This window comes from Phodopus roborovskii, unplaced genomic scaffold, assembly GCF_943737965.1.
Source record: "Phodopus roborovskii unplaced genomic scaffold, PHOROB, whole genome shotgun sequence".
NCBI classification, from domain to species: domain Eukaryota; kingdom Metazoa; phylum Chordata; class Mammalia; order Rodentia; family Cricetidae; genus Phodopus; species Phodopus roborovskii.
Window position 1 is genome coordinate 20,426,073 of NW_026126549.1, and position 24,663 is coordinate 20,450,735.

The 24,663-nt window shown below is 42.3% G+C and overlaps 1 protein-coding gene across 3 annotated transcripts in view; it reads right to left on the minus strand.

Annotated features, from left to right (window-relative positions):
- The window catches only part of Hmgxb3 (HMG-box containing 3), a 44,596-nt gene that overhangs the window by 12,145 nt on the left and 7,788 nt on the right, over positions 1-24,663 (minus strand). The window contains exons 4-14 of one of the 3 annotated variants that reach the window (XM_051201000.1): positions 23,766-24,263; positions 22,498-22,596; positions 17,841-17,972; positions 13,069-13,215; positions 12,797-12,972; positions 10,373-10,527; positions 10,140-10,237; positions 7,407-7,505; positions 5,851-5,997; positions 3,244-3,545; positions 2,375-2,502 (exon numbers count right to left, since the gene is read on the minus strand). In XM_051201000.1, coding sequence (XP_051056957.1) covers positions 2,375-2,502; positions 3,244-3,545; positions 5,851-5,997; positions 7,407-7,505; positions 10,140-10,237; positions 10,373-10,527; positions 12,797-12,972; positions 13,069-13,215; positions 17,841-17,972; positions 22,498-22,596; positions 23,766-24,263 — 1,981 coding nt within the window. Of the gene's footprint in view, positions 1-2,374; positions 2,503-3,243; positions 3,546-5,850; positions 5,998-7,406; positions 7,506-10,139; positions 10,238-10,372; positions 10,528-12,796; positions 13,216-17,840; positions 17,973-22,497; positions 22,597-23,765; positions 24,264-24,663 lie in introns of all 3 variants that reach the window. The other 2 variants (XM_051200998.1, XM_051200997.1) reach the window with 2 other exon arrangements.

Here is a 24,663-nt window from a genome sequence, read left to right on the forward strand (position 1 = left end):
CTGTAAATTCAAGGCCAACCTGATCTACATAGCAAATTCCATGACAGGGTTATACTGAGACCCTGTCTCAGAAAAACAAAAAGCCGAAACAACAACAATAGAAGGCAATGCATATTGGCAAAGAGACAATGGAACAATATAACGTCTCAAAGCCGTCTCATGTACACAGGCCAAGTGATTTCAGTAATGGGACAATGGCAAATCAGTGGAGAAAGTATTGTCTCTCTCTTATAGACTTTGGTGTAAGAACTGGACACTCATATCCAACAAATGCATTAAATCTGGACCTTACACTTTAAAGTTAAATAAATAATGCAAAATAATAAAGCCATTTTGGAAAATTAAATATAAAACTAAACATACTTACCATTTGGATTATCATATGCTCACACATAATCCTGTAAACAAATGTTTATAACAGCTCTATTTGTAATTGCAAAAAACTGGCAACAATTCAAATAGGTAAATGGAGAGACCAGAACATTAACACAGGGGGAAGTCAATCAATGATAAAACAAGGCACATACTCGTGCACAATAACACACAGGAACCAGTCAGAGGACTACATACCACTGCTGTATTTATAAAATGTTCTTTAGGAGAGGACAGAGAGAGCAAGAAATAAACAGCTACCCAGTAAAGTGAGTTAAACCATAAGGGAACAAAACAGTTCAGTGCATGTGTAAGACAGAACCCACAGAATATATAAGAAAGAAAATCTACTCTATGCAACTTCTTTTTTTTTTTCAAGATAGGTTCTCTCTATGTGGCTCTAGCTCTCCTGAACTCACTATGTAGACAAGACCAGGTTAGCCTTAAACTCAGAGATCTGTCCACTTTTGCCTCCCAAGTGCTGGGTACTCTATGCAAGTTTAAGAAATTTTAATTAAAACATATATAATTCTGAGCAATGGCTTACACAAATTACAGTGAAGAAAAATGGGCCCTTTAATTCTGGGTAGGAACACAAAAGAAATGCCATACAAGATTTCACATGAATTCAAAATAAGGCAACATAAGGGTCAAGACAAGGAACAACAACTTAATCCTCAGCATGAATTTTATGTGTCAATTCAGGGCTCACACTCTCACAACTGGTATATCAGTTTTTTTTTTTTTTTTGGGTTTGTTTGTTTATGAGGTTCAAAGACAATTTTATGTGTGTTAAAAACAAACAAACAAACAAACAAACAAACAAAAAAAGGCCAGAGGCTGGAGAGATGGCTCAGAGGTTGAGAGAACCGGCTGCTCTTCCAAAGGCCCTGAGTTTAATTCCCAGCAACCACATGGTGGCTCAACCATCTGTGATGAGATCCAGTGCCCTAAGCAGACATGAAGGCAGAACACTGTATACATAATAAATAAATCTTAAAGGGAAAGAGCCAGGCCCCTGAGTAAGCTGACGCCAGCCACAAGGTGGACAAGGGGAGCTTTAGGCAGAGTAAGGAAGGCCAAAGTCCCAGAGAAGGTAAGCTAAGAAAAGAGGACAGCTGTGTACTGTCCAACACTGCTAAATAAAGGGGAGAAAAATACAGCAAGTCCACTTTTGAGAAAGAAATAAAGACACACACAATTAATTATAAGCAAGACTGTAAAACGCAGCACCAAACATGCTTTTTAAAGGTTGTTTCTCTACTTGCTGGCAGAGGAAGATGCTGATGATACAGTGCTAATACTCAGAATGCTCCACCTATGTTCAAAGAAAACCTAGAAAGTTACTCATGCTTCTCTAGCTCTTGACATTCTGCAGACAATGAACATGTCTGAGAATCAGAGAGTAGGGTCAAGTGTTTACCTCAGGTGTGGTCATCTTTCCTAACTTGTCTACAACCAAGATCTGTTTTCTTTTTTAAGATTTATTTATTTTATATATACAAGTGCTCTATCTGAAGGTTAACCTGCACACCAGAAGAGGGCATTCAAACTTACTATATTTGGTTGTGAGCCACCACGTGGGTGCTGGGAATTGAACTCAGGACCTCTGGAAGAGTAGCCAGTGCCCTTTAAACTGATCCATCTCTCCAACCCCCATGGGTTTTGTGCTGAGACAGGGTTTCACTATGTAGACCTAACTGGCTGAGTACTTGTTCTGTAGACCAGATTGGCCCCAAACTCACAGAGCTCCACCTGTCTGCCTCCTGAGTGCTGGGGTTAAAAGTATGTTGAGAGCTGTTTTTTTTTTTTTTAAACTAATCAAGACTCTCAGAAGTGCCACACCCAAGGAACCATGGCTGGGGCAGAGGCAATAAGGACAAAGATTGATTCTTCAGAAGCTGCTAAGAATAGGTACAGTGCAGAGAAGCAAAGCGACAACCAATATGGTGGCTCCCAAAGCTATTCTGGGGTGTCGAGGGCAGAGAAGGTTAGCACCTACCTGTGTAGATGTCCATGAAGCTGTGCAGGGCCAAACAATGAGGGTTCAGACACATCTTCACCTGGGCAGTCACCACCTGCAGCCGGTTAGCTGTCAGGAGCCAGCATTCCCGAGGCCCCGCCAGAGAGCTGTACCCAGAACAAACAACCAGGAAGTCAGTCAGTCTCTTTCTGCAAGCTACAGGCTCATGGTCAGAAGCAAAATTCTCCAGACTTTACTGCAACCAGCAAAAGAAGGTGCTGGATGGAGCACCTCCCAAGATTGTCTAGCTGAATGTCTCCGTTTCACTAAGATCTGGGCTATGAAATCCTACTTACAATGTAACCTAACTCTTATTATTACATGACTTAAGAGAGTCTACTGAAAACTCCCAAGGTTATGCTGGGCAGGCCAGATGTAATCTAAACCCTAGGATGGTGATAGCAAGCTTCAGGCATCTCTAAAATTCACTGCTAAGGAAAAAAAAAAGGCAAACAAACAAATAAACAAACAAACAAAAACCACCTTATTTATTTACTTATCTTATGATATGTTTTGCCTGCATTTACATATGCGCACCACGTGTATGCTGTCTGCTATCCATGGAGGTCAGAAAAGAGCATGAGATCCTTTGGAACTGGACTTATGGACAGTTATGAGCTACCATGTGGGTGCTGGGAATTGAACCCGGGTCCTTTACAAAGTAAAAATTGCTCTCAACCTTTGAGCAAATTCTTCAGTACAGTGGCTAATTATTTTACCATTAGCAATTGAGAAGGTAAAGGAAACCCAGGGAAAGCACAGGTTATAACTGTAAAGCTGTCTGAAGAAAGCGGCAATGTGAGCCATATGGGACAGGGCAGCTAGGGCCAGGGTAAAGTGGTGCTTACTTTTGTCCCCCCTTGAATAATGGGCTGCTACAGAGAAGGCACTGCGTGGATGGAGACTCATAATAATTCGACCAAGAGGTCTGCTCGATGGTGACTGTCTCCTCACTCACGTTGGACAGGATAAGTCGAGAGCTGTTTAGTTCATGTATCAAGGCGAAGACCTCAGCCAGCTCCGACTCATTCTCAGGAATCTGCAGAACTTTACGCAGCAGCTGTAGCGTGGACTGACGCTGGATCTCCCTTTGGGCTGTGTTCAGGGGTTCTGTGGTACTTGGCACATCAAGGTGTGGTGAGCTCGCCTCCTGAGAAAAGAGTGGATCGAGTCATTAAGCAGAGGACAGAGAGAACCCCAGGACAAAGTCATTAGTCTACAAAGAGCAGGTGGATGGGCCCATGCCTGGGACGGGAAAAGAAGTTCCTATCAGTTAGGTGTAGCTAATAACTTTCCATGCTGGTAACAGCTCTTCAGAACTCAATTTTTCTATCAATAAAACACATCTCCTGGCAATAGATTTAGTTGCTAGCTCCCACTCATCAGAAGGACAACAGACCCAGTGTTCAGTTCTGGAGCCCTTCCTTTAGGCTTCTAGTTCTCCGAGTAAAATGCTGATATTTAACTGTGCTCACCTCCCTCTTTTTCTCTAATGGGAAACTAGACCTCAAAAGTTAACCTTCCAGCTCAGGATCACCGCCAGCCAGGCCCAATCCTAATATCTATCATATCATCCAAAATTTGTTCCACTTTCCTTTCTCACAAGTCAGTGACCTTGAATACAGCTCAGGCCAGAGACAGACTTGGAGACCTGAGAGCAAAATTCATCACCATAAATGCTCTCCCCACATCACAGAGAACTTGAGGCCTGAAGCAGTTTCTCCATCCTTAGTCTTCTCTACTCCCAAATCTTGTTAAGTCTCCTTTTTCTTTCTTTTTTTTTTTAATGTTTTTAAAAAGATCTATTTCTTTTCACTGTGTGTTTAGATGTTTTGCCTTATGTATGTCTGTGCATCACCTACATGCAGTACCTGCAGAGGCCAGAAGAGGGCATCTGGACCTGGAGTTACAGTTGCCATGAGCTGGAAAGTGAACTCCGGCCCTGCAAGAGCACTCAGTGCTCCTAACCTCTGACTTATCTCTAAGCCCCAAGTTTCCCTTCTCAAATGGGCCTCTCCCTGGCCGACAGACTCTTGGTGAACCAATCCCAATGTTTTTCCTATGGGACCCTGCCCCCTACAAAACCTTCTCTAGCCAATGGAACTCTTCACTTTCAATACTGGCCATTGACTGAGGCTGTAGCTTAGTCAACAGCTCCTGCTGCGCTTGATTCCCACCATGATAAGAAAAACAAAACAATAACAAAGAGAAAACAACCCCAAACCTAAGATGCTTGTTTTTGAGTATTCTCTGGCCATCAAATTCTGTCCTTTAGAGACCCAATTTAGACCTGGAGTGGCCATACTTCAATTTTTAACCTGCTCTAAGTGACACTCCCATTCCCCCTCACTTGTCTTGGGGCTAGTATTGACTATAGAAGGAATAAATCAATTTTCAGGTATGAGCAAGTCTTCTGTAGTAGTCCCTATAATAGACTCTCATATTGGAATGCTTGTTTGGCAGTTGGTGAACTGTTTGGGAAGGACTAGGGGTGTGGTCTTGTTGGAGGAGGCGTGTCACTGGGGGTGGGCTTTGAGGCTTCAAAAGCACACACCATTCCAGGTTATCTCTCTGCCTTGTGGTTGCTCTCTTAACATGTAAGCTTTCCGCTGCTTGTCCAGCTCCATGCTACCATGCCCCCTGCCATGATGGTTATGGATTAACCCTCTGAAACTATATAAGCAAGCCACCAATTACATGCTTTCTTTTATAAGTTGCCTTGGGGATGGTGCTTTGTCACAGCAATAGAACCACCCATGACAGCCTCTCGTGCTCATCTGTGGAAGACCTTGCCCTGCCATTCTTCCCAGTGATTGAACTCCTGGTTCTCAGTGGTCAATGTGTAGCCCCAAAGTTCACATGTACTAGATAATTCCCAGAGTCATGTATCAATGGGACTTGAAAGGGTGTAGAGAAGTTACCAGTGGATGAACCCATGAATGGATTAATGGTGACTTTGCTATAAAGTTCACATGTACTAGATAATTCCCAGAGTCATGTATCAATGGGACCTGAAAGGGTGTAGAGAAGTTACCAGTGGATGAACCCATGAATGGATTAATGGTGACTTTGTTATGAAGCAAGCTCCCTCTGGCTCCTCATTTTGTCTTAGATACCTCTACCACAATATGATACAGCGAGAAGGTCCTTCTCACATGCTAGACAAATACTAATCAGCACCATGTTCTCAACTTCTCAGCTTCCAAAATGGTAAAGTACACAACCTACTTCTATATTAAATTATCCATCTATGATATTTTGTTATAGAAGCAGAACATGGTCTAGGACATGGATTAACCCCTGACTCTGGCACTGAGGACAAGGCCCACAGAGAAGGTATTTCATTAAGTTCAGAACCTACAACCTGGTCCCAATCCTGACTCTAACCACTAATCACGTACTAAAATCCAGAGCACCATTCAAGACTAAGGCAAGTGTTTGGGGAAGGAACTCACGGTCTTCATGGTTTTCTCGGTCCTGTCTTTGGCAAGGTTAAAACCACAGCTGGGACAAATCCGAGGTTTATGCCGGTTGGTGTAAACATAGCTACAAGAGGGATTTTTGCACTTTCCCCGTCCTCTCGATGTAGCCAGGCCCAAATCCTAAAAAAGGAAGACCCAAGTTTAAACTCTACAAAAATTAGTCTAAACTTGAACAGAATTAAACACCAGGATTGCCAGATATTAGTTTAAAGGAATTAGTGACAATAAAATCAGATTTAGCCTAACTAATCAAGGTTCTCGAAGCAAGGCCCCCTTTTTTTATGGGCACCCTCTTTCACTTTTAATAAAGGATGCAAGGCTAGTCCTTCTCTATCAGTAACACAAGTGAATTGACTTCCAAGGTTCAGAAACTCCAGTGCCTGGGTATGTGGTGCACACCTGTAGTCTAGCCCTTGGGAAGGAGAGGGAGAAGATCAGGAGCCCTTGGCTGGCCTCAGTGACTCCACAGCAAGTCTAGGTTAGCCTGAGATACACAAGATCCTGCCTCAAAAAAAAAAAAAAAAAAAAAAAAAAAAAAAAGGTGGGGGCGGGGGATGGTTCAGCTGTGAAGGCATATGCAAGCAAAATGACCAAAGTTCAGAACCCCGGATCCAAATAAATGCCAGGTAAACACAGCAACTCCCCTGTAATTCCAGCAATGGAAGGCAGAGCTGGGGTTCCCAGAATAAGCCCGCTAGCCAAGGAACCTCAGGAAGAATACGGTGGAGAGCAATCAAGGAAAAGTCTTAATATCAACCTTGGGCAGTGGCATGCATGCACACACTTTCAAAGCTAATTAGGCTAGGGCTACACAGTGAGTTCAAGACCAATCTAAAAAGCTTAGTGAGACCTTGTCTCAGAATCATTTAAAAAGGGCTGGGGATGTAGCTCATGGAGGGCAGGGAAACCATTGTGGAGAAGGCTACATGAGCCAAATGAGCTGTTTTGCAAGCATATTTCTCCAATCCATGAAAATGATTTGTTTTACGTTGTGCCTTAGAGAAGAAAAAGCATTACTGCCTAAACTTACCTCTGGAACATTCTTTCTTTTAAAATTTATTTTATGTGTGTGGGTGTTTTGCCTACATGTCTGTGTGTACATCACCACATAAATGATGTGGTGCCTACAGAGGCCAGAAGGTATCAAATTCCCTGGGACTGGAGTTACTAACAGCTGTGAGATGCCATGTGGGTGTTGGGAATTGAACCAGGATCATCTGGAAGAGAAGTCAGTGCTGCTGAGCCATCTCTCCAGCTCCAGGATCCACTTTCTAGGCTAACATACCAACTCTAAACTGGACTCTGATCTCTAATTAGTTTTAATAAAAATGTCCTGGCCCATACTTTGTATCTACCTGAAACAAACAAACAATATAACTCAGCAACTCACTCAGCAAGCATCATTTGCGTTACTGATGGGGGTATTAGCATCAGTCATTCATATCTGACCCAGCTGAACTCACTCTCTGCTACTGCTCCTGGTGCCCCAGCTGCCTACAAACAACTTCCCACCACTAGGACACACTTACCAATGTGACAGTGCAGCTGTATTTATACGGAGGAAACATGTCTGGCTTGACCTCCACAACTTTCACCTGAGGTGTCCTGCTGTTTGGGCAATTTGATAGCTGTAGATTAGAACAAATCAGTGTTGGTTCCACACCTGAGGCAAAATCCTCTGGTCCTGGGTCCTAAAATCACCTGAAATAATTTCTGGGGAAACTATAGACCTATGCTCCAAATGCAGCCTCAGGAATGCTCACCAGCACACCAGCATAAAGACTGAACGTCAGACTCAAGTCTATGCATATGGTTGCCACACTTCAGATTACATTTACAATTGCTTAGAGGCAATAAAATTTGTAATAGCTATCCATATAAACAGAAGGAAGTCTAGAAGTCTATCTGCTAAGTTGTCATGGAATGAAAGGAAGATTAACTATTGCTATTTTCCCCTTTACCAAAACCTATAAATATTCTGTAAGAAATACATATATAATATATAAATACATATTACATAAATATATATACTTATGTAATAAAAATATATAGCATTCTAAGATTTTCTGTATCAGTGAATTTAAGCTGTCAATTGGAATAAGAGATACAAAAGAGCTGTGACTTTGCTGAACAAAATGAACTGTTTACAAAGAAGACTGCAGATTTGTTCAAGAGACAGAATGAGCATGAAGAGACTGTGGGAGATGGAATTTCACTGAATCTCTCCTTTTTCTACCCAAGATCACATACACAGCCATAGCTTTACCACATCTGAGAAACAAACAGAACACCCGTTGAGTAAAAGCCAGTTAATATTGTCAAGACAAATCCAGAGCAGTCAAAGAGAAAGAGCATACGGCAAGGAAGATGGCAGGCTGGGGGTTGGTGGTCCACACCTTTAATCCCAGCACTTGGGAGGCAGAGGCGGGGGTGGGGGTGGGGGTGGGGGGTGGGGGTGGTCTCTGTGAGTTCCAGGACAGGCTTCAAAGCTACACAGAGAAGCCCTGTATCAAACAAAACAAAACGGAACAAATAAACAAAAAAAGGAAGATGGCAGATGGATTTTCCTATTTCAACCATGATTGTGACCGTTTTTCAAGCTACAGGCCACAATCCATTAAGACAACAATTTGTGAACAGGAATGGGAGCTACCAAATGCAAGCTTCATTAACTGCTTCATATGTGCACTGATTGGGCTATAATATAAAAAACACATTTGTTACCGAGGGTCATAACAACATCTGAAAAATGTTGATTTAGGGAATTTAAAAAAATCTACACTAGATGCATATGGGAAAAAAAGCACATGTCTGTAATTCCAATACTAGGGAGGTTGAGGCAGGAGACTCACAAGTTTGAGGCCAGCCTGAATTATACAGCAAAATGCAACCTAAAACAACAAAACAAGTACATGGAATTATGGAATGGGGGAAATCTTTATTATCACCAAACTGAATAAAAGTTATAGACTACAAATTAATAAACAGTTAAAATCACACTTAGAATTTACAGAAACTGTATTAGGAGCACACCTTACTGGAGAGATGGCTCAATGATTAAGAGCACTCGGGTTCAATTCCCAGCACCCACATGTAGACTCACAACCACTGTAATGCCAATCTCTTCTGGCCTTCATGGGCACTAAGCACCCATGTGATACAGAGACACAGGCAAAACACTCATACACAGAAGCAGTTTTTTTTTTTTTTTTTTTTTTTTCTTGTTTTTAAAGAACACATAATAAGGAAAAGACCTGAACACTGAAATTCAGCCTACCAGATTTTTAAGCTGGTTAGTTCTAGGGGAAGGGTCATGATGGAATTTATTTTTTTCTTTACCTAAAAATTTCTGTACCCCCCCTTAAATTTATTCTTCTGTAATTTCATAATAAGCATAAGGTCTCATTAACTCCTCCCCTAGAGACAGGGTCTTGCTATGTACCCCAGACTGGTCTCTCACTCACTATGTAGTCCTGGATAGCCCTGAACTTTCAACCCTCCCACCCCAGGCTGCCAAGTACTAAGATTACTGTGCCACCATATTCAGCTGGATTTTCCATAAAAATCAGGCATTTAAAAAAAGCTAAACAGCTATAAAGATCAAAGTAATGGCCTGATCTTAGATTAGATCCTATATGGAATAGAGAACATGCCTGGGTAAGACAGACAAAATTGGAATATGAAGTCTAAAACAGAACACTAATATTTAGCAACAGAATATCCCTATCCTTAAGAAATGCACAAAGAAATGTTAAGGAATAAAGTTTGTGCAGATAGAGCAAACTGAGCTCATAAAATTAAAATTGTTTTAAATTACATTTGGGGGATGGGGCGGGATGGATATATATATATATATATATATATATATATATATATATATATATATATCTATATATATGGCTCAGTAGTTAAAAGAACGTTAGGAGAGCATGTGCTGCTCTTGAAGAAGACCTAAGTTAGGTTCCTAACACCCATATCAAATAGCTCACAATTCCCTGTAGGCCTCTGACCTCCAAGGGTACCTGCACTCACAGGTACAAACCCATACATATATATATAGCTTTCCCAGATTACACTTGTGCATACACGTGTGCACATGGCAGGAGCATGCATGTTGAGGCTGGAGAGCAATCTTCTTGACTCAATGCCCTCCTTACACCACTGTAGAAACTGGTGTCTCTCTTTTGCCTATGTCCCATGACTGTAAGTGATTAACACAATGACCAAGTTCCCACAGTGCTTCTCTTGGGACTGGGACTTACCTTTCCTTCACCAGTGCTAGCTGGCTGTTGCATGGGCTGGCCCAGCTGTTTCAGTGTGCTTGGCTTCAGGCCACAAGTCCTCACAGCAGGAGTTTTATCTGAAAGATCCAGAAGCCAACCTGGTGACTAAAAGCCATTTGGCTTCCCCAGCTCTTCCCTTCCCATTTTCCACCAGCACCCCTGGCTCCTGACCATCATATAGTCCCTCCCACCTGGTCTCAACTAGCTCTTACCCAGGGGGAAAGCCTGTCTGGCCCTGGGCAGTCCAACGCTTGTTGGGGCAGGAAGTATTGCTCTCATAGGTCTTGCTGCAGCCAGTAATGAGGGCTTGCCTCGTGCTCTGCCTTTAAGCTCTGGGCCTTTGGGTCCAGTGGTAAACAGGTCAACTCTGGAGAGGAAAAAAACAACAACCACCACTATGAAGGAAAGCCAGAAAATTTGGAAAAGGAAGGAAATCCAAGTGTAGAGGCTTTAGGCAAACTAAATTCAAATTTAGCCTTTATAAATCTGTAAGGCCCCAGGTAAATAATTTCACTCCTGTTAAACACAATGGGAAATATCTACATTACAACTTAAGTGAGTACTGTGGTGTAACACTATAACCCCAAAAGGAAGATAAGTGATTCAACTCATCCTCAGCTACACAGGGAGTACAAGGCTAACCTAGTCTACACAGAGAAGTGCCTCCAGTATGTCACAGCAACAGGCACTATAGTTACAACATCTCACTTGCCTCTAATTAGAACTGTGCTACCTGAAGTCTATCAAGCTCCCACATGAGGGCAGCAGAGACATCTTGGCTAATAAACTTCACCTGTTCTTAATTTTTGCAGCGCTAATGTTAAGCACAAGGGCTAAATCAGGAAAGGACTCAATAATCAGCTTCTAAAGTGATTCATGTCCCAAATCTAAATCCCAGTCTAAAGCCTACAGCTTCATGCTTTAGCATACTAAACTATCTCCAAAGTATACTGTTTTAAGGGGAAAAAGGGGAATGGATTTAGAAGTATACCCATCACGCTAGCACTTTTGTAAAAAGTAGGAAAAGGGCTGAGGAGATTCAGTAGTTAGTATTTGCTGCTCTTGCAGTATTCCCAGCACCCGCACGGTGAATTACAAACTGTCAGTAACTCCAGTTCCAAAGACTCAACGCCCTCTTCTGGTGTCTGTGGGCACCGGGTACACATAGTTCACAGAAATAAATATAGGAAAAAAGAACCATACACATAAAATAAAAATAAACCCTTAAAAAATAGTAAGCAGGAAACACAAAAATTAACTCTTGGGCGTTGGTGGCTCACTCCTTTAATCCCAGCACTCTGGAGGCAGAGGCAGATGGATTTCTGTGAATTCGAGGCCAGACTGGTCTAAAAGAGTGATTCCCAGGACAGGCTCCAAAACAATACAGAGAAACCCTGTCTTGAAACAAACAAGCAAACAAACAAACAAACAAACAAAATTAACTCTTGACACAGCAAAGAACTGGATATATTGACTATTCCTGAGAAATAATGACTACATAATGGGACAGAAAGAGGCCTTTAAAAAAAACGTTTATTTCTTATACTTTAAAATATGAGCTATGTGGCTGGGTGGTGGTTACTCATGCCTTTAACCCCAGCACTCGGAAGGCAGAGGCAGGTCTGGTCTACAGAGCTAGTTCCAAAACAGCTAGAATTGTTACACAGAGAAACTGTCTTGGGAGGAGGGGAGAAATGAGCTATTTCAACAAATTTTCTAGTCATTCAATCAAAAACAAGACCTTTACAAATCACTATTGATATTTCGTAGGGGCCAATTCCCCAGGGGAGGAGGCCACCCTGTGTACTGCAGGATGCTCAGTAATCCTCCACTTAGCTACTAACAGCAAACCTCTCCACAGTTGTGACAAATAAAATACCTCCCAACACTGCCAAAACATCCCCTGTGGGCAAAGCTGTTCCCGGCTGAGAACTACTGAGATAAGTGACAAGTCTTCAGTTACAAGAACATGACATATTCTGGGATGCTACATGAAGCCAGTTCAGACTCTAAGAAAGGAGAGGGGAGAAAAAGCCCCAAATTACCGGCTACCCAATTTGAAGGCACCAACCAGAATGCTTTAAAAGCAATCTTTCCTAATCTTTACAATCAATCAATATGTGAGATACTGGTTTTTGTTTTTTAAATATCCAACTCAAAGGTTTTTCAGAACTGGTTAAGGGACATCAGATGATTATGCCAAAGGTCAAACAGAAGCAAACAGAAGCCAGAGATGGCCAGGATTCATTGAGTCTGACCACCAGCCAAGGAATTCTCCCATAGGATGTCAAAATAAGTCCTCTTTTTAATCCTGTATTCTGGATTGGTAACACATGGTGTTTTTTCTTTTCTTTTTCTTTTTTTTTAACTCTGCCCACATCCTGTACCAAGTTCCTAACAACTGCTTTAGGAAACAAGAAAACGATGTGCAAGGAATATAACAGCAATGTATGGATGGCAGATTGTAAGGGAAAGGTAAATCATGCCACCGCCTCTAGGCCCTGGTGCTGGTGCCTCTCCAGGCTCTGTTGCCTCTCTCGAGACTGCTACAATGACATTCACAAAGCAAACATTGGGCTCTTGCTTAGCTGCTGTTTTAAGCACAGTCCCAGTAACATATAATTACACCGGCATACCCTGGAGACTTTTTCTGAGCAGGGAGTAAACTGGAGGTGCTGGTCCCCTCTGCTGCTGATGGTATGTCTGGTCCAGGACTGTCGTTCTCAGCTGTCCCCAGCGTGACCTCAGCCTGTATACCACTCTTGACAATCGGAGTCTTATTTACCACTGTAGCACAATTCCCAGGAACTCCCTTGACGAAAAGATGATCATCGGAGACAATAACTTCCTCCCACTCATTCTCCTCACCCACTTCTCTTGGAGGAGCTACAGTTAAGAGCTGGCTTACAGCCTCTGAGTTTTCCAGAGTCAGTTTTGAGGCATTTTCTGTACAGGGATTTTGCTCAGTGGTGACAGGCTGCTGACCTCGTTTGATCACAGAACTTTTGGAGGTGACACCTGGAGCCAGTTCTACTTTGACTTTGCCTGCCTTTTCCTAGAAAGAACAAGAAGAGCTTATACACATAACAGCATCTTACAGATGACAATGACATTCAAAGTATTCTCTCATTTGATTCCCTTAAAAAAAAATGCATGAGTACTAAATAAGGAAACTGTGTCTACAGAGAAGAGTTAAGATCAAAGCATGAAACTAGCTTTAAGGTTGCTGTTTGCTGGAGTGTTGACCTCAGGAGCTAATCTATAAATGCTTCCCTGGCATGCCCCTTTTCCAACATGCACTGGCTCTGGAGGTTTCATGCCCACTTCTCCCCATCTAGAATGAAGCCGACAGCTTCTGATTTCTTGGAGTTCTGAGTGATCTGTCTACCTTGGTAGCCCTATGAGATTTGGTTCATCCCAGTGTGCTCAGGTCCACACTGTTTCCATTCCCTTGGAGAAACCCTTCAGTCCCAGATTCTTTCAGGTAAGTCACATATGAATGACTTATACACAACAAACACACTTCTAAAAATCAAATTAATCCACACACATTATGCTGCAAGTTAGACAGGGTCTTACTATGTAGTCTGAGACACTCTCAAACTTGTTATACAGATCTATATACCACACTGGCCTCAAACTCTTAGAGATCAGCCTATCTTTGCCTTCAGAATGAGATTAGAGGCATTTGGTGTAGTTCCTCCCTATCAGATCAACTTTTAAAGTCCTTGGTACCTTAGCTTTTACTCAGTAATCACTGCTGTGGAAATAATAACAAGCATACAAACAATCATATACTAATTTTTCTTTTTAACCAGTGGTTGTCTCTTAGTTAGGTTTTATGAAAGACACTCAGAACTGAGTGAAACTAAAGTTGGGTTCTACTCCTAATTATGTGTGTGGATCTAGATACTATTAATAATCAGATGTTGATACTATTAACTTCAATTTACATAAGAAAGGGTCCTAAATCAAGTGATAGAAATATAAAATGACTTGCCCATGGTTACTGTGGTGGTTTGAAAGAAAATGGCCCCCAAAATAGGTGGCGCTATTAGGAGATGTGGCTTTGTTGGAGCAAGTGAGTGGCTATGGGGGCAGGCTTTGAGGTCTCTTTTGCTCAAGCTTCCCACAGCTATCCCGGAGTCAAGATGTAGGACTCTCAGCTCCAGCACTATGTCTACTTCATGCCGCCATGCTCCTAGCCATGATGACAATGGACTGAACCCCTGAAACTGTAAGCAAGCCATCCCCAATTCAATGTTTTCTTTATAAGTGTTGCCGTGGTCATGGTGTCTCTTCACAACAATAAAAACCCCAAGACAGTTACATAGCTAAAAACTTGGGAAACAGAGGTTTGAACTCTAGGAGTAAATTCTAGAACTACATTTGGATCTCAGGTTGTCTCCCTATTAGGAGGTGGTAGAACCCTACCAGGTGGGGCTTATAAAAAGTTTTAGGACACTAGAAGCATGCTGTTGAAGGGGATTGTGGGATCCCAGACCAGTTCTTTCTCTCTTGCTTCCTGACCATGAGACAAATGATGGTTCTCAAGTCCTCTCTTTTTCTACCTACACAATGGCATTAATCTTCTATAAAAACCTTTCCTGGGGCTGGAGAGATGGCTAAGTGGTTAAGGGCATTGGCAGTTCTTCCAGAGGTACTGAGTTCAATTCCCAGCAACCACATGGCAGCTCATAGCCATCTATGGTGGGATCTGATGCTCTCTTCTGGTGTGCAGGTGTACATGAAGATAGAGCACTTATCTTAAAATTTAATACAACAACAACAAACCACCCCCCCAAACCAAAATCCTTTCCTGTTTATTCTAGTCCTTCTAAGTGTCTTTTCTCTCCAAACTGATTGAGACATGACTATCTACTCCATTCATTTTGACTCTAAAAATTTATAATCTCATGTAAAAAAAAAAAAAAAAAAAAAAAAAGGACAAACACATGTTTTATTCAACCAGTGTCGCATGAATGATAAGTTACTCAAACCTGCAGGTATGATGCTCATTTACCATGCACCTGCCTGGAAATCCAGCTCCAGGGGATCAAACACCTGTTATGACCTCTAAGGGCACACACCCACACACAACCCATACATATACACATAATTTAAAAATAATAAAAGTGGGCTAGAGAGATGGCTCAGCAGTTAAGGCACAGGCTGCTCTCCCATAGGGCCAGGATTTGATTCCTAGCACCCAGTGATGGCTCACAATTGTCTGTGAACTCCAGTTCCCTGTTCTGGCCTCCTTCAGCACATTGCTATATGTACATTCATACAGTCAAAACACTCATACAGATACAATTTTTAAATATAATCTTTCTTTTAAATGGTGATAACTGTTGAATAAATGTGTTAGGGGCCTACAGAGACAGTCATTTGTTCTTCCCTCTGGACACCAGGATGCTTCATGAGAGACTAACATTTATAATGAGCAATCACTCATCATTTTGCATTCACTTTAAATACACAAAAAAACCCAACTAGGGGGGGTTGGAGAGATGGCTCAGAGGTTAAGGGCATAGGCTGCTCTTCCAGAGATCCTGAGTTCAATTCCCAGCAACTACATGGTGGCTCACAATCATCTATAATGAGATCTAGTGTCCTCTTCTGGCCTGCAGGGATACATGCAGACAGAACACTGAATATATAACAAATAAATCTTTAAATAAAACAAAACAAAACCCAGCTAGGTTTGACTACAGAGAGGCAGAGAGACAGACAGACAGGAGGAAGAAGGGATGGTGGGAAGGGCTTACACTGTAAAGTCAGAATGTCAGAATTTGACTACAGCAAATGTGGACTAGTGAGTGCTGAGGCTATAACTCAGTTGCCAGAGTGCCTGCCTGGCATATGCAAGGCCCTAGATTTGATCTCCAGCACCACACACACTGAGCATGACGGTGACAGCTGTAATCTCAGCACTTGAGGCAGATATACAAAGTTTAGAAATTTACCAGTTTGAGGCCAGCCTGAGATACATTAGAGTCCGCCTTAAAAAAGGAAGAGAGAAAAAGAAAGGGAGAGAGAGGTGCAGGGAGGGAGGGTGCACACACCCAGAACGAACTCTGAACATCAGGTTAAGGACTTTCATTTTTAACAGCAGTTACTGGGGCTGGAGAGATGGCTCAGGGGTTAAGGGCACTGGTTGCTCTTCCAAAGGATCCTGATTCGGCTCCCAGTAAGCCCATGGCTCTCAACTGTGACTGGTGACTTGGGGATCTGATGCCCTCTTCTGGATTCTGCAGGCACTGCATGCACAGACACATGCAGACAAAACACCCACACACATACAAAAGAAATACAGCAGCAACTAAAAAATGATCCTGAGCTGGGCAGTGGTGGTGCATGCCTTTAATCCCAGGACTCAGGGAGACAGAGGCAGACAGAGCTCTTTGAGTTCAAGGCCAGACTGGTCTACAGAGTGAGTTCTAGGACAGCCAGAGCTACACAGAGAAACCCTACCTTGAATATTCCCCCCCAAAATCTTAAGCTACAGAATGAAACTGTTGAAATTTAACATTAATCGGAATTGAATGAGTTACCACACTGTAGACACTTGTGCAAAAATCTGCAGCAATCATGTAGTTCAGGTAGCCCTGAACTCACTATGTAGCCCAAAGTGGCTTTAAACTTCCAACCCTGCCTGTCTCCCTAGTGCTGGGATTACAGGTGTGCAATGCTATACCTGGCTAACGGTTACTTGGGTTTTTTTTTTTTTTTTGTTTTGTTTTGTTTTTTGTTTTGAGACAGGGTTTCTCTGTGTAGCTTTGTAGACTAGGTTGGATCCAACTCAGAGATCCACCTGCCTCTGCCTCTTGAGTGCTGGGATTAAAGGCATGCATCACCACTGCCTGGCTATTGTTTTAGGAATACTTAATAGGGGCCCAGAAGATTGCTTAGAAGGTTACTTATCACCAAGTTTGATGGATTTAATCCACTAGATATGTATGGTGAAAGGAGAGACCCAACTTCCCTCCATGTGTACAGTGGCACGGGCTCACACACTTACACGTTAAGAGAAATAAATGTGCCTAAAAAAACCTTAGTGGCATACAATAAATGGGGGGAAAAAAGCTACATAACACAAGAAAATGACTAACAACAACAACAACAACAACAAAACATTAAAATATTAACAAATGGCTTTTCTTTTGAGGATACAAGATTGTGGTTAACTTTTTAATTTAATTTAATTTTATTTTTTTTTCATTGAAGAAACTATTGATTATGGATAAGCAAAATGATTTATCTGCAATACTAAAAGTGAAAAAGGTGGCCAGGGAGGTAGCCCCAGTGGGCAAGGGAGGTAGCCCCAGTGTTGAGGACCTGAATTTGTACACCCAGCACCCACATAAGCATCGATAACCCTAGGGCTCCTATGGACACATGAGAAGGTGGAGACAACAGAATTTTTACAAGCTTGAGGAACAGCTTATCCAGACATATCAGCAGTGAACAACCAAAGACATCCTGTGTCAAAGTGAAAAGCAATGACCGACACTCACATGGCTATCTTCTGACCCCCATATGTGTGACACAGCATGCAAGCACTTGAACTGACTCAAACTAACACACACACACCCATGAACATTACACACACTTTGAAAAGATTAAAACAAGTCAGTATTAAACAACAAACAAACAAAAACACTGAATGGACCTTACCTTTGGTATCCACTTCCCTCCTAAGAAGTTACCACAAGTTGGGCACTTAGGTGGCTTGTGCCTGGTGACATAGGTAAAGGAACAACCTGGGCTTGTGCACGTCCCATGGCCTCGTCGCGTGTATGTAGTAGTCTATAAAACAAACAAGCAAGCAAACAAACAAGAATTAAGACCAAGAATCCAGCCCAAGATTCTGACCACTATTACAGACACAACACCCAGAGAACAACAACTTAAACATCATGACACCACAGAAGATCAGTTAGAATGGTCCTTTGGAACAAACTCACCAGGGCTACATAAGTACCAGCAGTGATGGCTGTTACTGAACATGGTAGCACACAGCTCTCAACACTAACCAGAATCTCATTCAATCCTCTCAGTGATGCTTGCTATTGTGGCTAATACTATTGATATGTTTTACCTCAAATCATGTGGGGTTGGAGGGAGGGGTCAGTGATTAAGAGCACTAGCTGCTCTACCATGGACCCAGGTTTGATTCCCAGCACCCATATGGTGGATTACAACTGTCTGTAACTCCAATTCCAAAGGATCTGACACCCTCTTCTGGCCTTCTTGGGCACTAGGTACAGATATGGTATACAAGACACACTTACAGGGAAAACACACACACACACACACACACACACACCAAATCATCAAAGAGATTTAGATGGGTGTAGTGACATACATCTTTAAACCTCTAATCCCAGCACTTGAGAGGTAGAGGAGGCAGATGGTTGAGTTTAAGACCAGCCTGGTCTACATGGTGAAATGTTTATTCAACGGTTAATCCATAAATTCTCTACATGACCATGTAGGTCTTTAGGTCTCATTCATGTAAGAAATCAAGAAGTTTGGGTCTATGGGCCAAAAAGGCCCTAGAATCTTGTAAGCAGAGCTCTCTGCGCAATTCTGATGGAAGTTTAGAAGAACAGTAAGCCCAGTGAGGGCCTGGCTTATCAGGCTTCAGAAAAACCCAAGGACTGTTGAGAACTGGGCTAGAGTCCCACTGTATCATATTCAGAAAATACATCTGCAGTCTGCCTGTGTCCAGGTAACTTGAGTAGGGTTGAATCAAATGTAATGGGCCATTTCTTTAGCAGAGGAAATCTCAAGAAACCACAGCATTCAGGCTGCAGCATAGCTACTGTCCACAGCCCCTTACTCAGATCTGCAGTGACAGTGAGCAAAAATATGAATATACAAATAGAGGAAATGAGCAAGGCAGGTGTAGAGAAAGTAGCTATAACTGTTACAGAGAAACCTTTAGCTCTAAACTGGGGCACAGCCAAGACGGCCTGAAGGCAAGACCCCCATCTCAAAGGCTCCAACTTTGAAAATGCAAATTCAGGAGATAGTGTGGACTGGGAGAGAGGTTGAAAGAGTTCTCAACTCAAAAACAATCACCTGGAGAAGTTTTCCCAGTTTTAGCTGCCAACGCACAGAGGCCACTAAATCTTTGGCCTGTGTAGGCAGGACTACATCTTGAGTGAGCAAGAGAATGTAGCAGCACTTTCTACATGGTTTTGTAGACATGGAAAATCAAAGAGACCCTCACCAAGGTTCCAGAATGCCTCTGAGGCCAGGTAATGCGTAGCAAGGCCCAGAAACTCCTTTATGATGGTAAAGATGCAACAGGGACCTCAGAATGTTGGAGATGCTAGGATTGTGGGAGGTCTGTTAACACTTCTGGCACAAACTGGCACTTACCCAAGAGAAAGGCCCCATGTTCAGCAGGTAGCAGAACGGGAGAGAAGTCCTGCCTAAGTTTGTTGGAGCCATGATGATGCTAACACAAACCCAGCACCTGGACATACAGCTGCAGGGTTCAGTGTTTGTTCTGCTTGGTTTGCATCAATCTGCATCAATCTGTCCTTGTTCTTCCCTTTTAGAATGGGAATATTTACTTTGTGCTACTCTAATTTGTGCTTTGGTTTTGCAAGGACCAGAGTTAAGGGACTACCCTGAGTTCTTAGACTCTGGACTGTATGTATGTTAGAATAGGTAAGACTTTGGGACATAAACTAAATGCATTCTGCGTTATTAGATAGTCATTAGCCTTTTGAGAGCTGGGCTAGAATGTTATGATATAGAGGTGATTGTGGGCCCAGTAGAGTGGCACACACCTTTAATCTCAGCTCTTGGAGAACAGAGGCAGATGGATCTCTGAGTTCAAGTCCAACCTGGTCTACAGAGGTAGTTTCAGGACAGTTAAGGATATACAGAGAAATTAGGTCTTGAAAAACACACACACAAACAAACAGCAGTGACTATGTCTAGGTGTCACAGTAGCAAAGGATAGACTTGAGAATGTTAATTTTCATGGTCAACTTGGCTAGATTTATAATCAAACAGTAGACACACCTCTGGGCATGGGAACATTTCCAAAGGGATTTAATTAGGGGAAGACAACTTGAATGAGGGCAGCACCATCCTAAGGACTGGAATCCTGCTAAATACAAAGGGAAAAAGAAACTGAGCTGCATGCCACCTGTCTGCTTTTTGACTCGAGATGTCATATGACCAGCAGCCTCACACTGTTGTCATGCCTTCCCATCATGACTGAGGCAAAAAAACATTCTTGAGTTGCTTGTCAGATCTAACCTTAACCACAACAAATATAAATGCTTTTCATCAGATATATCTGCTTTATATCTGTTTACAAAACAGAACAAAACATCAAATGCAAATTTATAAGATGGCTAAAAGCATGGAAACTAGCTGGTTGCTAACAGCAATAAAACCCAACCTAAAGAACAACAGAGTAGACCAGAGCAAAAAACATTACTAAAGGTCATTTCATAATAACAAGGGGTTCCAATTTATGCAGATGACATAACAACCAAGAGTTCAAATGTACAGCATAAAAACTAATAGACTATAAGAAAAAAGAGAAACAGTCACAGTGACAGCTGGATGACTTCTCTCAATAGCGATCAAAGAGCAGCATGGACACAAAAGAATTGAACAATATTATCAATCAATGACCTAATCTGATATGTATGCGACATTCTATTAAATAGCAGAGTACGCACGTACCAAGACAAACTATATTTTAGGTAGTAAACCATTTTACTGTAAGATTTGGGATTCCCTTGGAGTTGGGGTCATACATCCAGCATGAGTGTTGGGAATGGTCCCCTGGTCCTCTACAAGAACAGCAAGCCCCCTTAACCACTCAGACATCTCTCTAGCCCCTTGTTATTTTACTTTATGGTCATTTGAGATAGGGTTTCTCTGTAACAGCCTTGGCAGTACTGAAACAAGACCAAGCTGGCCTCAAACTCATAGACATCAACCTGCTTCTGACTCCACTGTGCTGGGATTAGAGGTGTATGCCAGCACCACCCACCTTTTAATATCATTTTCTAAAAGAGGGTAATAAGGGCATAAAATCAACACACTAAAGCTAGACTTAGTAGCTCATACTTGGAATCCCAGCAACTGGGAGACTGAGGTAGGATAGTATTCAAAGCCAACCTGGGATACTTGGTGAGTTCTAGAGTAGTCTAGGTTATAGAGAGAAATTTTGTATGTACGAATGAATAAATACAATTAACAACCTAATCAGAATTTTTCAGAAAGACAAAATACCAAAAACTCATGCAAAAACAACAACAAAAAGCAATACAATGAATGGGACACAGTGACCCATACCTATAATCTTAGCACTTTCAAGGTTAGGCAGAATTGCTGAGAATTTCAGGCCAGTATGAGCTACAAATGAGACCCTGTCTCAAAATACCTCAAATAAGCAAATAAGTAACCTACTTCTGTGTATGTTTTAAAATTAAGACAGAATTAAAAACCAGTCGACAAAGTTCCTGCCTGACTTGACAAACAATTTTGGAAGAAATAATGTGGCTCTAACGCCAATTTAGGAAATATTATACTTCCCATTCACTTTATGAGGCAAGTATCAGCTTAATAAGTACACAAGACAAACCAGACAAGAAAATTAGAGATTCATACCCCGATAAAGACAAAATTTTAACACATCTAAATCAAATATGTAAGAGGGAAGACTGATCACTACAAGTGATTTACCCCAGATATGCCAAGTTAGCATTAGCATCTAATAAACAATGAAATCTACCATTTCAGCCAGGTGTGGCTCATGCCTTTGATCCCAGCACTTGGGAGGTAGAAACAAGTGGATCTCTGTGAGTTCAGGCCATGTGGTCTACAAAGTGAGTTCCAGGACAGCTAGGGTTACAGTGAGACCTTGTCACAAAACAAAATTAATTTCTAAAACGTCCCCCTTTTTACTAAATAGTACCAGGGGCACAGCATCAAAAACCAGTAAGTATTTAAGAATACATCTCGGCCCACAAGTTGCAGCATGTGATGGGCTGATTTCTGACTTGTTTACATCCTGCAGGATTTCACCTTCTCTAGGCTGTTTTCTCATCTGTGCAGTGATAACACTTAACTAGCAGCCCCACAGTGTTCTGAACCCACCCCCAGGGTGTTTCAAGAAGTCTGTATACTTGGGGGAATTCACAGGTACCGTTAGGGTTCCCAACCATCAACATGTGGCCCAGGGAACCCCAAAGCTCACCTGCTGGTTCCCATGTCCTAAAGCTGTAAGACCTTGGAAAACTATTTTTAATATAAGAAAATGCTTAAGGAGCCCTAATTCCCCACTACTGACCAGTTTGATGGAGGAGGGGTTCTCCACAACCGAGTAAGCAGGCAGAGGCAGCATGATGAACTGAGGGGTTGGAGCAGAGGAGTTATTCTCACTGGAATCCTGTGCACAATGGAGAGGATAGTTAAACAGTGGGTAGAACATCCAAGGTCACCCACAATACTGAAAGAGAGCAACAAGCACAAAACTCAGACAATGTGCTCATCCAGTATGCCCAGCAAAATAACAGTTATCTCAAAATAAGGAGATAACATAGAAACAGAGAAATCACTACCAACAGAAGATGCGCTATGATCACTTCACAGGTGAGAAAAATAGAGCTGTAATGGCTGAGGGACCTCCCAAGTACATAGTGACCCTATTAAATGGTAATGGAGAGACGGCTCAGTGGTAGGGAACCAGCTGCTCCTCCAGAGGACCTGGATGTGTTTCCAGCATCCACATGGCAACTCAAAATTGTTCTTAACTGCTCCCACCAGATCAGTGGCAATGATTTACTATCACAAAACAGTACGGAGGCAACAAATAGAAAAACAGATATACCGGGTCTCAGATAGAGTTCTTTGGGCTACCTGCTCTCTTTTACCCAAGTCATCAGGTATACTATAGCACACTGGCCCTCTTACCCTGAAGAGGACTCCCATTCCTCTAGGATGCTATCCTATTAGGGAGAAAGAGTGACACTATAACTACAGCATTGTGGCGGTGCTCCAGAATCAATGAGACATTTGCTTTCTATCAAGAATCCCTTGGTACAGTAGAGAAGGATTTGTTGTTTTTTCTTTTTAACTAAAGTTTTTGAAAACAAGCACATTTACCCCCTGAGCATCTCAATGGCCCAGCTTTGTCGGTCTTTCTCAGGTCTTAGTTCCATAAACTTGTCCTTGGAGAGAACTTTTCTTCCTATTCCCACTTATATCCAAGAGTTTTTTCAGTGACTGTTACATATGGTTCAAGATGCCATTGTGTTTTTTTTTTTTTTTTTAAATGACTTCAGGACACAAAATTCTGATTGGCACTAATAGCATGAAGCTTTTGGCTTTGACTCACAGATAGCTTTAAAACCATTTCCAGCACTCCTGCTCATATACCTCACATATCTTACATGAGGAAAACTCTCACTGACCTAGGCTGAGAGGTTAGGTAAGATGCCTGAGAAACTGAGAACTCTGAAGCAAGTCCAAGGCCTGAAAACATTGAATTACCACACTTATACCCGTAATTGTAAGGATACCAGACAAAGCAAAAGACATCAGAGTACAGCCACTTACCCTCATGACAGTTAACACTGACAAGCTTTCTCCAACCTGGGAGTGTGGCACAGCCAGGCTTCCAGTAGGGACATCTGGTGAACCATTTACTAAGGTCTCTTCAATTACCAGGCTTGTCTGGTAAGGATGGTGGCTCTCTCCTACCTCCAAGGATGCCTCCTCCAGAAGCATATCTTGGCTGAGGATCTCTGAGGTGGCAATCTCCTGCACAGTACCTGGCTGGGAAAGGACTCCCACCTCCTCAGCCAGAGCCTCCACAGCGAGGCACTGCTCTGCCATGCCTGCATGGCTGGTTACTATATCTGGGGAAGCATGAGACATGAGAGTAGGTCCTTTAGAAGATATCTGGTTCTGAGCCACACACAGCTCTAGCTGAGGGCAGCTCCTATCTTCCTGTAGGGTGCTCTTGGGAATGATGATGTAATCCGATCGGGGAAGGATCTTTCGGAAACCTGGGATGTCCGGAACCACAGCAGTCAGTGCAGAGAGCTTAGAGTTCTGAGAATGAGAATGAGGGAAATAAGCAGAGATGAATGGATGAAGAGCCCAGGAAGTCATTTGTATTAGCTCTCTTTATTTATTTTTTTGCAAAAGGAACCAGACTCTACTGCCTGACCTAATTCAGAAAAGATTAGCGCCTGTCAACAGCAATGCCATCTTCATTTGAATCAATTGACTTTACTTGCTCAAGAAACTGTAGAATGGATTAGACTCTAGTGTTAGATTTTTCCACCGTGTTAGGGATTGAACTGGGGGGGTTTGTGTACCTGGAAAAATATTCTACATCTGTGGCACTGAATTCTGGATAGGCACAGATCCTGGCTTCCAAAATTGGGAGCTTGAACACTGAGTCTGCATTCGTCTTCAGCAAATCATTTTCCCTCTTGAAATCTCAGCA